Consider the following 13,702-nt stretch of genomic DNA (forward strand, 5'->3'; position numbering starts at 1 on the left):
GATCTTTGCAGACACAAGGGCAGAAGAGAGTTTAAGTCCATATTCTAAGGCTTGTTGTTGTTGTTACATCAGAATGTATCATAGTATTTGTCTGAAATATTTAGCTATAGCCATTATTTCAAATCAAATTATCAGCTAATAGTGGTTTAGTTAAACTTAGATTGCGGCATATTGTCAAAAACAATGTCTCTTGCCTTTAGAGTTGGAGAAAAGCATTTAGTTTGAGGTGTTTTCTGATTGCGACCTGGGTACTCAATTGTTCTGGGCTCAGTGAACCTGTCTGGATTGTCTCCCACTGTCATGATGAACTATGGGCCATGAAAGACGTGCAAAATCATGAAAGCATGAACAATTTTGTTGCTATGTTAAACTTCCTTGGTGTCTTATTTAATTTAATGTCTCTCTCTCTCTCTCTCTCTCTCTCTCTCTCTCTCTCTCTATATATATATATATATATATATATATATATATATATTCAGAGGTGGTCCAAAAGAAAAATACATTGTAATAAAAAAGCAAACAAACATTAAAATATAATATTTTAACAATAATAAAAAACTCACATGTCCAGAGGTTCCTTTACAAGGAGAGGAGGCACTTAAATGCAGAAATATTCCCAAATCAGCAATCTCTAAATGTGACTTTATATTTATATTTACATTTTGACATTAACTAGCACTGAGTAAACCTTTAACCCAATTGTAGATTAACCATTACAGTACCGTTTGCAAAATGTGCCCAATTGTGCCAAGTGTTTATATGGCGAAATGTATAAAACTCAAGAAATTGTCAAACAGACAATTAAAATAAGATGAAACATTAATAGTATTTAACAAACACCAACCAACAAGAACATAGAGTGACTCCACCAACTAACATCTACTTATGTATGTGTGTGCATTCACCTGTGTGTTTTTTACTTTTATTTTTTTTCATAAAAAAGTAAACGTATTAACTTGCAGTTAATATGTGGTAAATTTTAGCAAAGAAATCACTTTCTTACAAATAACTGCTAAAGGTTTGCAATGGTCAACCAGAAGCAAACCTTTAGCAATAATGGAACGTTTTTTTGAAAACCGATAGACCTGACCATTTTGGATCTCTACAGGAAACCCACACACATACACACATTCATGTATAAAAAGTATTGTATGTATTACATGTTGTATGTTTCATCCTACTCTAAACGGCTACCAATATAATTTTGCCAATCTCACATTATAACTGTATACATTATAATTATATAATTATAACATTATATCCGTAGTACTTTTCAGGGGATAGTCTGCTTCCAGCACTTTGCTGGATAGCATGACGACTCCCAACATGATGGTTTATGACAGTTTAACTCGGCATCATGGAGTTAAAATAGATATTAGCATGGAGGATATATGTTTGGCGGTAGGAGATATTGTGAGCCATGAAAACATTGTGTCAGCTTCGCGAATGAATTATGCGATTGTGCTTTTTCTTAGCACGATTGAGAAAGGCTAATGAAATTGGTAAAGGCTATTAGCAAAATGGTGTTGTAATTAAGGAAAGCTGGTTCTTCTTTTGAGTTTTGAGTAAGAAAATAGTATTTTCAAATGTATCTCCTTTTGTGAAAGATGATGTTATCATGCAAGAGTTGTCACAATATGGAAAATAGTCTCTCCCATACACAGAGCATGTTAATGTGGATAAAGATGAAACTAGTGCATCCGCAGCTGCCTCTCTGGAGGAGATTGTATCATTAGAAGAGCCGATTGAGGGAGAAAGCAGTGCGGAAACGTTGATTTCTTATTCTCCTTTTGTTGATGGAGGTGTTGTGGTGGAGCCTGTAGTGGCAGAGACCGTAGCTGAATTGAGTAAGACGATATCTTTCGCATTTGTAGAACAAGACAGAGAATATGGAATTGAAGACTTGAAATTGAATGATTGTGAATTGAAAATGGAAGTTGAATCGATCTTCAAAATTCCAATCAAAAGAAAAAGAAATCAAAACAATAAAATCAATAAAAAAGTCAAAAAAAAGTGATGGTGAAGATGAAATCATAGCTTCGGGTGATAATTACTCTGATTCTAGTGCTTCGGTGTGTTTAGAGGTTTCTGCTTGTTCTCAAAATGATAATGTAAATGTTGTGTACAAAGCTGAGGACAGTAGCCTTCAGAAAACAAAGGGCTTAAAGGCATACAGATAGAGGATTATTTTCCTAATCGTGCACAGTTTGTAAGGGACACCAGATATTTAATGAGAGAAGGGGCTTTCTCTTGAAGTGTACCGCTTACGGAAGTTTGTGAACAAGTAAAAAAAAAAAAAAAATCGTAGAGATAAATGAATTAACTGAGAAGATGCGTAAATAAACGCTGAAAATGACCGTGGATTTGCGCATCTTCTCAGTTAACATTGGCTCTGTGTAGTAACAGCTGCTCTATGTGAAATCACGCACCTGAGGGAATTTACCGCTGATTAGAGAACTGGCTTTACTGACGAGATGCGCATAACGATCGGCCGATCGTGATCGGAGCAGCCCTAAATTAAGAAATGAAGTTGACTGGAAAAGAGAGTGGGGAGGTCAGTTTTTCTAATTCATAAATCCTCTATTAGGTGGAGGTGTTGTAATATTATTTTCTAAAAATGTGTCTCCAGCATCTTATAAATTTGTTGAAATTGAAGAAGGTCGTTTTTTAAAAGTTATAATTAAAAAAAAAATAAAAAAATGTTTTACTTTTGTTAAATGTTTGTGCTCCTAATAATGGAGTGAATTCTATAAAACTTTCTGGCCATTTTTAGGAGAAAATCTTGTAGAAGTATTTAATGTAAGCCTGGTTCCCCTTCAGGAACTACCGCTGCTTGAACTCGCAGTGGGAACGCCCCCAAGCTTAGTGCGTCTGAAGCATGAATGAAATCAGTCAATGGCGAAAGTGAGCGTCACGGTGTGTGTTTGAAAACCGTCTTCTTGTGTTTGTCTGTCTCTAGTTGTAAAAGAGCACTAGACAGGAGTAAAATAAAATAAAAAAAATACATAAAAATGAGCAGAGAGAGTGTGACGAGCGAGCCGCATTATAGAAAGTGTGTCCCCCCCTGTACTCGATTTCTCACTGGTGGGGATTCACACCAACTATGTGTGGCTTGTTTAGGAGTGCAGCATGCCCAGGCAGCTCTCGAGTGGGCTGAAGGTGAGCATTGCGAGCGTCTGCCCCTAAGGACGCTGCGCTCCTGTCGATCACTCTTTGAGGAGAGCGGTTCGATGCGTGTTCCCCACGGCTCGGGTCCCGCTTCTGTCGAGGCAGAGCTGAGGGGTTTGAACCCCACTTGCCATGGGGTTCGCAAATGGATCTCACCGAGGGGTTTGAGATGGGCTCCGCCCTATCTCAGCCTTCACCGATGAGATCCAGTGTCTCTATCCCGGTTGTGGAAGGGCGGTTTTGCCGCTACTTCTCCCCGGGTTGAGACACAACATGATGTTCCTGAGCTTCGGCTGTCCAGTTCTGAGGAGCTAGATGTTGAAAGCCTGGGAACAGAGGAGGCTGGAGACTCGTTTCACACGATCTTGAGTTTGTGACGGTGTCATCATGCCCTGATCATGTGGAGAGATCCTTGATTTCTTTCCCAAGGTCCCGTGCTAGGAGCTCCTTGTCATCGCGTTATGGTAACGATGGATGGCTCTCTCACGGGCTGGGCGGCGATCATGAGTAGTCGCCGAGCTCAGGGTCTGTGGCAGGACCATCTCGTGGCATATAAATTGTCTAAAAATGTTGGCGGTGTTTCAGGCTCTGAAACACTTCCTCCCAGACCTAAGGGGCCACCATGTTCTTGTCCGGACAGACAACACATCGGTGGTCTCTTATATAAACCATCAGGGGGATCTGCGCTCTCGCCCGCTTTACAAACTAGCACGTCAGATCTTTCTTTGGTCCCAGGGGAAAATTCTTTTGGTGACTTCCGAGGTGGTGGAGCTCCTTTGGGAACACTTCGGTCATGCCGAGGTAAAACTATTTGCTTCCCTAGAGACATCACACTGTCCATTGTAGTTCTCTCTCAATCATCCAGCCCCCCCAGTTCTGGAGAGGGTTCATCAGGATGGGCTCAGTCTATTGTTAATAGCCCCGTTCTGGCCGGCCCAAGTGTGGTTTGCAGACCTAGTGTCTCTCCTCGACGGCTCTCCCCTTGAGATACTGGTCAGGAGAGACCTACTCTCTCAGGCGAGTGGGTCGATCCTTAACCCCCGCCCAGAACTAAGGAGGCTGTGGGCTTGGCCTCTGAGGGGGCCCAGCTCATAGAATCGGGTCTCTCGACTGAGGTCGTTGAGACCGTCCTCCATTCCAGAGCTCCCGCCACGAGGAAGCTTTATGCCGTGAGGTGGAAACTCCTCACTTCCTGGTTTGGAGAGCACCAGCAGGACCCAGTTAACTGCCCGGTTGGTACAGTGTTGGAGTTCCTGCAAGACCGTCTCTCCACGGGGTTATCCCACTCCACACTGAAGGTGTATGTGGCGGCCTTAGCTGCTTACCATGCCCCTTCGAGTAGAGGTTCTCTCGGGAGACACCCACTTATATCTCGCTTCCTCCATGGCACCTTGAGGCTGAGGCCAGTAGTATGTACGAGGGTGCCATCCTGGGACCTGTCCATCGTTCTAGAGGGCCTCTCCCTAGCTCCCTTCGAGCCCATTGAAGAAGTGTCAGAAAGGTTTCTTACTCTTAAGACTATTTTTCTTCTTGCTATCTCGTCTCTAAAAAGAATTGGAGATATTCAAACACTTTCTGTGGCTCCCTTGTGCCTGGAATTTGCTCCTGGCATGGCTAAGGCTTTTCTTCATCCTAGGCCAGGATATGTTCCTAAGGTTCCTAGTACGGCATTTAGACCTATCGTACTGCAGGCTTTCTGTCCTCCTCGTTTTTTTTTTACGTCTGACCAGGAGAAACTTAATTTGCTATGCCCAGTGAGGGCTTTAGATGCATATATCCATAGAGCTGCCCTGTGGAGAAGGATGAGTGCATAGGGCATTTAAAAAAAAAAAATGGAAATGGTTGCTTCCTCAATTGTCTTTCAGAGACACTTATTAGCAACCATCTTGTGGTCAGTGTTTTCTGAGATACTGAATTTGGGACTTTCCTTAATTGTCAGTTATAATCATTAAAATTAAAAGAAATAAACATTTGAAATATATCAGTCTGTGTGTAATGAATGAATATAATATATAAGTTTCACTTTTCAAATGGAATTAGTGAAATGAATAAACCTTTTGAAGATATTCTTATTATGACCAGCATATATATATATATATATATATATATATATATATATATATATATATATAGCCTACAAAAAAAAATCTTATGCATTGCAATCCTTTAATTTTTCAAAATGAGCGCAAATGCATTTGCTAATTAAACAAGGTGGCGCTGAATGGTAAAATGCGAATGGCACCGGACTGAAACTAGCAAACACACTTGCGCTGTGTCTTGTGTATTATAGGGTCCTTAATGTTTCTGGTGAAGATAAAACGGGTATTACGGATTTGCTTTACAGGAGTGGATATCTACAGTTTAAACACATTTTGAATAATGCATGTCCTGATTTTAAAGATGTAGAAGCAGTTTCAATCGTTTTAAAAGTAAAGTCTGAACGATTTTTTTTTTTTTTTTTGGATAAACTGCAGGGGGTTTTGAATCCACAAGAAAAAAAAACCTATACAACTAACTATATAACTAATTGTATATAACTATACAAAGTGCTATTATTAGATCTCGTTTCAAAGCATTGAGTCTATGGATGCACTTTCAAAATTATTTTTTTAACCTGGAAAAAAAGAATGGGAAGAATAGACATATTCATGCTTTACGTTCAGAAATGGGAGTCCTTTTATTGAAGCCTATAGATATTAGAAAGAGAGCTGTCAAATTTGATGAAAAATTCGTTGTGGATACAGACGTTAATGAAGTAATCAGTAAAGCATTGACTATGGAAGAATTAGAGAAGGTTCTGAATGGTATGGAGAATGGGAAAATGGCAGGAATTGATGGTTTCTCAGTCAAATTTTACAAGACATTTTGGACAGAAATAGGTCATGATTTGCTGACAGTTCTCACTTAGAATTTATCTGATGGACAGTTACCCAGAAGCTGCCATAGAGCTGTTATCACTCTGCTCCCAAAAAAAGTTTTTTTTTAAATGAAATAAAAAACTGGAGGCCCATAAGTCTTTTATGTAATGATCATAAATTACTGTCAAAAGTATTGGCGAATAGACTAGGAGATGTTTTAGTTCAAATTATTCATCCGGACCAAATATTGTGCTCCAGGCAGAAGAATTGCTTATAATATTTCTTTGTAAGATAAATTTTAGATAGTCGCAAGGTTTTATTCGATTTTAGTTTAATTTCAATTGATCAAGAGAAGGCTTTTGACATGGTCGAACATAAATATTTATGGAGTGTTTTAACAGCTTTTGGTTTTAGTTCTTATTTTATATCTATGATTAAAGTTATGTATTGTGACGTTGAGAGTATATTGAAGTTAAATGGTGACTTATGCTCTCCTTTTAAGGTTTTAAGGTAAGAGGGGTTAGACAAGGTTGTGGTCTTTCTGGCATGTTGTACATCTTGGCAATATAACCTTTTTTAAATAAATTAAGAATTGACGTGTGGATTACAGATTTTAAATTGTATTGAAGCTGTTAAACTGTCAGCTTATGCTGATGATATAAATAGTGTTAATTAGTAATCAAAATGACGTGAATGTGATGTTACAAAAATTTGAAGATTTTAGAAATGTCTCCTCTGCAAAAGTGAACTGGCAAAAGAGTGAAGCTATAATTGTTGGGAGTTGGTTACATGGTGAATCCATTTTACCAGCTGGTCTGAAATGGACCAGAGATAGTTTTAAATACTTGGGTGTCTATTTAGGCAATGCCAAGGCTGTTAAAAGGGGCGCCTTGATAGGTGGAATTTTTGAGTTCTAAAGATCTCACATAAAGGACTACTTTTGGTTATAAATCATTTAGTTGCCTCTACTTCCTGCCATTGTTTAAGTAGCATAGATCCCCCAGCAGATATTTTATCCAAGATTTATTCATGTTTAGTGGATTTCTTTTGGGATAAGTTGCACTGGGTACCAAAAAGTGTATTGTACCTTCCTAAAGAATAAAGTGGGTTTGGACTGATGCATCTACAAAGTTGAACCGCTGCTTTCAGGATTCAGTTCATACAAAGACTTTTAACAGGCTCCGAGATCTGAAACCGGAAGAAAGCAGCCTTCTGTATATTGAGAGGATTTGAAGGCCTGGGATTGGATAAAGTCTTATTTTGGCTAGATCCTCAAAAGCTGAAACTCTCTAAGTTTCCTGTTTTTTATCAAAAAGTGTGGGCCTTGTTCATGATTCCAAAAAAGCGGACTGTGAACTCTTTGTATTGGCTGTTGAAAGAGCCGTTAATTTTTGGCATGCGTTAGTTTGTCTTTGTCCAGTGAAATGTGTTACTCTGTGACAGAAGAAAATCTTCTCAACTCTGGACTTTTAACTATTGGGCAAGTTCTACAAGTAGCTGGAGCTATTTTTTCAGTTGTGAGCACTTGAGTCTTTGTCTGACAACGAATTGAAATTGTTATTCGATTACTCACTGGGACTTGTAAATCCATATTGTACCGAATCTTTTCCTGACTTATATTTAACTCCTATAATGGACAATTGTGAAGGCTGCTTCTTAGAAGTTTGATTGTGAATGGCTCAGATATTGCTTCTGGAAAGGTCTGTTATAATTATAATTATTATTATTCATTTTTTTTATTTGATTTGTTAAAATCTTTAATAAGAAGGTTTTGGACAAAATTGTTCTTTTTGTTCACAAAGGTAAACTGTCTTCCATCTGTTTATGCAGTGTTTTGAGTAACCCTTTTAATTGTTTTAATAAGGGTTTTTCAATGGAGAAATTAATTTGTGGTTTTAAATATTCACAGAGCCGTAAGTGTCAGTGTCTGTTGTTTAATTTTATATTGGGACTTGCTAAAATGGCAATTTATATTACAAGAAAAGAAAAAAGGTATGGGTTCTGTAATTACTGCTTCAAAATAATATTTTTTTTTTCATCTACATTCTTTTATCACCTATTCTAGAAAAGACATTCATGTTCTCATAAAGCAATGAAAGCCTGATCCTGCCACTGAATAAAAAAATAAAACAACGTAATTTAGACTTTTTATCTCACAACTCTGACTTTTTTTTCTTTTCTTGCATTTGCTACTTCATCTTGCGGTTCTTTTTTCTCGCAGTTGCAAGTTTATATCTTGCAATTCTGACTTATTTCTCAAAATTGTGAGTTTCTTGCAATTCTTTTTTTTTTCTTGCAATTGTGAATTTATCTCGCAATTCTTTTTTTCAGTTAGAATATAAATAAGTTGCAATTGCCTTGTTTTATTTTTTATTCAGAGATTTTAGATGTCAGATTAATGAAAGGATTTTGGATGCGACCCGGTTAACAATGTTATCGTTACTTAGATGCTAATACGTTTATCATTATAGTTAATTCAACCCGGTATCATGGTTAATTTGAACAGGCCAAAACAAAAACAATAAATAGCATTTGGTGAAACAAAGAGAGATCACAGAGTTCCATCCAAATTCATTCATAACTATGTTCTCAAACATTATACTGATGCAAACTACACCATACATCTTATACTTATTCATAGAAATGACAGCGATGTGTAGTGCAACATCTTGCATAAACTCAGCTGTTAATGGACAAATGCATGCATGCATGTCAGTTCAATCTTCTTCCAACAAGTTTGGACTTAATGCATTTGAAACCTTTCCAAATACATTATGGTTGTGGTTTGATAAGTGAATGACGCATTGGTAAAACTTTAATGACACTTCTCTAAATGTGTGTTTGAACTATCCAAACAAGTCCCCCAAGGAAAGAAGGCTGGTAAATTCACTGTGAAAAGAACTGAGATTTCCTTTTTCAAATACATTTATTAAGAGATACAAACTCTGGATCATGATAGTACATTTGAGCATAAAGAGTGTTATGGCTTGCACTGATTTCCTTATGGGCTGCTGTCCTGCGCTGCCTTTCCCAAAAGCACTGTAAGCTTAAGTACATCTTAGACCCATTGAAACCAATGGAGCTACGATCCACTTAGGCTTTCGATGCTTTTGGGAAACCCGGCCCTGGTCATTGATTTTATTAGTAGTTCTTCAGCCATTAATTTACAGTGTCAGCACTGTCTCCTAAATTCCCTTAAATATCTACAAAAAATTATAACTCATTGCTAGCATTCAGTATTGGTGCTTTCAGTTTTTTCTCTAGGACCAGTATCAGTTTTGGATCCGTCAGGATGGCACATCTCTAGAGTCTGAAGTTCGGTTTCATTTTGATTGCTGAACGTTTGCTGCAATGCTATGACTTCTTCTTTTCTAAACTGCTTCCGCAGAAGCACAATGACAGCAATGATAAAGAAATAGGAACATCCACTTAAACTTGTAGTCAGGCTCAAGAAGATCACTCTGAAAACAGAACATTAAGACTTTCATGCTGCACATACAATTAGTTTTTCAAATATAAGCTTAGGAGTCTAACAATAATTTTACATGGGTGCTTAAAGACTTTAGACTGTAATTATCAGTGGCTTTTTCCTCCATTTTTCATACCCTTTTGTATTCTAATAAAGACAATGGTGTATAATTACAAGCACACACACACACACCTGTACATATTTGAGTCGTATATACGACAGGCTCCTCTTCCCCCGCAGCTCCTTATTCCCCATTTTAAACATGTTGAGTCAATGAGAGCTCCAAAATATACAGGAGCAGGAATCCCACCTCCAGAAAAATTTTAGACATTAATGCAGTTTATTCAATACATAATATACACTAAAATATTATTGTTTACTGTATTGCTTGTACCTAGTGTTCGCATCACAAGAGTTTGAATACCCAACGCCAGTGACTTAAGCTCAGGTGTAATGCATCTGAAAGCATTATTATATACAGTAAATATTTTTCATCTTTCGTCGTTTACATCTGAGAATGCATCTGAAAGTAGTTTCAATGTGTTAAAAGTTAAATGTAATAAATGAAATTAAATATTTAAATAGTTCATTTTATAAAATTTAAGGTTACACTTTATTTTAATGGCCCTTTTTAGAAATTCTTTTGACTTAATGACATTGCAACTACATTCTAACTCTCATTAGAGTATTAGTAGAGTAATAGTTGACTGTTAGGTTAGAGTTGGTAGAATAAGTGTACTTGCAAAGTTACTTATAGCCAGTAAAATGAGTTTCAGGAAACCACCAAATACAGTATTGTTAAATGCAATAATATACATAAGAAACTTTGAGAGTACTTGCCTGCCAAGACTCACTGCCACAATGCTTGCTTAAAACAAAACACTAGTAACTATTCTGTCCTGATGGTAACTGACCGTATAATGATCATGTATCCAGGAGTAGTGCCCAGAGAGTTGATGAAGGAGCTAAGAACAGATACCGCCATGTAAGAGGTGAAACTTCGGGTACATCCTGGCCCACGAGGACACTGTCCCAAAGACACCGATCTGCTGCCTTCTACTTGTGAGGGGGTTAACACACAGCTGCAGTTGTGAAAAACCTGCCACCATCAAATGCAAATGAAATTATTATTGCAAATTATAGAATCTAACATATACTTACAGTAACAATTTAGTATAAGGAGAAATTCTCACTATTAACTACTTGCTTATTAGCATGTATATTATTAACATATTGGCTGTTTATTAATACTTATAAAGCACATGTTTTGCATGAGGATATTCTACATCCCTAATCCCACCTAATAACTAAACGTAACAATTACCTTTGCTGACTATTAATAAACAGCAAATTAGGAGTTTATTGAGGCAAAAGTCATAGTTAACGATCTGTTAATGGCAAGAATTGGACCTTATAATGAAGTGTGACCATGCTAACAATACACCTTGTGTGCCTAAGGTTTGTAAAAGTGCAGTTATAGATAGATCAAATTATACCGTATTTTTGCCTTGTCCAGTGGAGCCAGTGCATCCCGCTAAACAGGGCGACACGTATGTAATGCCACTGTCAGAACACACAGGATCCCATTCAGATGTAGAGCAGGAACAGTACTGGTTGCACTGAGACATTAGTGAGCGCTCATCATCTAATATTGCAGGGGTCCTGAAGAGGAATTCAGAGTTTGGGGATTGTTTCCAGTTGGAGACACAATTTTCAGGCTAAAAGCCAGTGTTCATTTATAGCAGCGGTTCTCATTTTTTTTAATTATTAAATAGCAACACTGATTTTCTTGGTCATTACAAAATAAAGTATAAATATAGTTGCATTTAGTCATTTAACAGATGCTTTTATCCAAAGCCACTAACAAGTGAGAACAATTGAAGCAATCAAATCTAACAATAACATTAGAGCAATAACATAATTATTGTTAAAAGTCTTGTTTAGTCTAATTCAGTACATGCAGTAAGGTTTTTAAAAAAAAATAAAATAAAAAGAAAACAAGTAGATAGAATAGAAAATGAACAGAGAATGCTAGTGAGATTTTTAATATGAATAAAAAGAAAACAAGTAGATTCAAAGGAAAACGTATTTCATATCATATAAAACTATACACTACAATTAATTAAAACTATATATTAATGTATTGTTTATTATTTACCATCAAGTCCATTTTTATTCTTGTAACCCATAAGGATACGCTTGAGTGGATAGTAATTATAACAACACTTTAAAAACCCACATAAATGTATCATAAAACGTGAGGCATACAGCTTGTGTGCTGTACAACAAATAATCATGAGCCAAATGATAGTTTTGTGTGCAGAACAGAGAGAAAGAAAACAACAAATTTCTCTTTACAATATGTCCAACATTTTGAGAACTACTGACTTGCAAAAGTATAAAAATACTTTACCCATTGTAGGACACAGTGAGCCCTGCCACAGGCACATTGTCACACTTTGTGCCGAAATGGAAGAGGAGGAGAAGGAAGGCAGTGAAGGAGGTGATGAAGGAGAGCTGAGCTCCTGCCACGATGCTTAACTTGTATCTTTTCATTAACAAACCCCCCAAGAATATTCCCACAGCAACCACAGGCAGGATCAGGACACCTGCGGAACATGACATGTCTTTAGTTTCAATTAATGTCAAGCCTGACACACTTCACTGAGTGTGTTATGCTGTATGGTTGGGATGTTCTTGGGTTTGGCGTGACAGATGAATTTGCACAAAATATGACTGAATTTTTTGCAGGTCTATGGCCTTTCACATCAAAAACAAAAATACGGTCGATAAGTCAATAAGGATTAACTGGAATAACATTGAAAAAAAAGTTTGTAAAGATTTAAAATAATTGTTGCTAAAATGGCATTTAATTTAATTTAATTTAATTTTTGACAAAATATTGCCGAATATTGTGTTATTTGGTATATTTACAAATATTACTTTTACACAACCCCTATACATTTCAAAATTGTAGTGTTTGTTCATAAGCACAACTGAAGACCAGACATGAAAAGAAAACAATCAACTGCCTCAACATTTACTTGGAAGGGTTCTTACCAATAAGGAAGTTTGCTCTCGATGCCGACTGGCCAAACTGCTGCTCCATGTATTTGGCTTTGAAGGTGAGCAAGCCGATGAAAGAATTGAACTTCAAAACAATCCCACACAGCAACAGGAAGTATGCAGGAGTGCACAGGAGTTTTTTCAGGGAAGGCAGGAATCCTTAACATTTACATAACAGAACACAGAGAATGAAGTGAGCTTTTTCATAAAGGCTTGCTAGATATTAACTTAAATTCACGTAAAACATGTCCTCATCTTTAAGACTTGTATAAAAGCTACCTGTGTTACAAATTGGAGTGACTCCTGGTAAAGTACTGCCATTTCTAACACACATATATATATATATAATTTTTTTTTTCTTTTTTTTTTCTTTTGGCTGGAAGAGGTGGAGGTACTGATCTGCTTGACTCTATAGATTGGAAATTTAATCCTTTACCATCTTTGGGTATAAACAGCTCCTTTGAATCTCATTCAGTTACTATCGCCTACCCTCTTAAAATTCATTTTGTAGTTGTTTATTGACCCCAAGGACCACTAGGTAACTTTTTGGATGAATTAGATGTGCTACTCTTTGCTGAGGGTTGAACTCCTCTAGTTATGCTTGGAGACTACAACATCCACCTAGATAAACCTCAATCTGCAGACTTCCACACTCTGCTTGCCTCTTTTGATCTCAACTGAGTGTCAACTACTGCTACTCACAAATCAGGCAACCAACTGGAAATATTTACACACAACACTGCTCCACTGATGATGTACTGGTTACTCCACTGCACACCTCGCATTACTTCCTTCTCACTCTTAACCTCAACATGGTTCCTGACACAACACATACCCCTCCACATGTCATCTTTTGATATAACCAATGCTCACTGTCACCCTCCCGGCTATCTGCTATGGTTTCATCTTCGCTTCCTTCCCCTAAACTGTTATCTTCTTTTGATGCTAACAGTGCTACTGATACTTTCTGCTCCACTCTTACATCTTGTTTAGACACTGTTTGTCTTCCAGGCCAGCCCATACCACCCCTTCTGCCCCTTGGTTATCTGATGTTCTTCGCGAACATTAGAGCTGCTGAAAGGGTGTTGAAATCCAAAAATACTACTGACCATAATGTGTATCAGTCACTCCTCTCTTCCTT

The 13,702-nt window shown here is 37.3% G+C and overlaps 1 protein-coding gene across 1 annotated transcript in view; it reads right to left on the minus strand.

Moving 5' to 3' along the window:
• Positions 1 to 8,928: 8,928 nt before the first annotated feature.
• slco1e1 (solute carrier organic anion transporter family, member 1E1) overlaps positions 8,929 to 13,702 on the minus strand; it is a 34,671-nt gene continuing 29,897 nt past the window's right edge. The window contains exons 10-16 of the mRNA XM_059511466.1: positions 12,556 to 12,720; positions 11,909 to 12,104; positions 10,992 to 11,157; positions 10,410 to 10,594; positions 9,890 to 9,954; positions 9,688 to 9,805; positions 8,929 to 9,487 (exon numbers count right to left, since the gene is read on the minus strand). Of these exons, the coding sequence (XP_059367449.1) occupies positions 9,253 to 9,487; positions 9,688 to 9,805; positions 9,890 to 9,954; positions 10,410 to 10,594; positions 10,992 to 11,157; positions 11,909 to 12,104; positions 12,556 to 12,720 (1,130 nt within the window). The 3' untranslated portion in view covers positions 8,929 to 9,252. The remainder of the gene's footprint in view (positions 9,488 to 9,687; positions 9,806 to 9,889; positions 9,955 to 10,409; positions 10,595 to 10,991; positions 11,158 to 11,908; positions 12,105 to 12,555; positions 12,721 to 13,702) is intronic.

Source organism: Carassius carassius, chromosome 26 (genome assembly GCF_963082965.1).
Source record: "Carassius carassius chromosome 26, fCarCar2.1, whole genome shotgun sequence".
Lineage (NCBI taxonomy): Eukaryota > Metazoa > Chordata > Actinopteri > Cypriniformes > Cyprinidae > Carassius > Carassius carassius.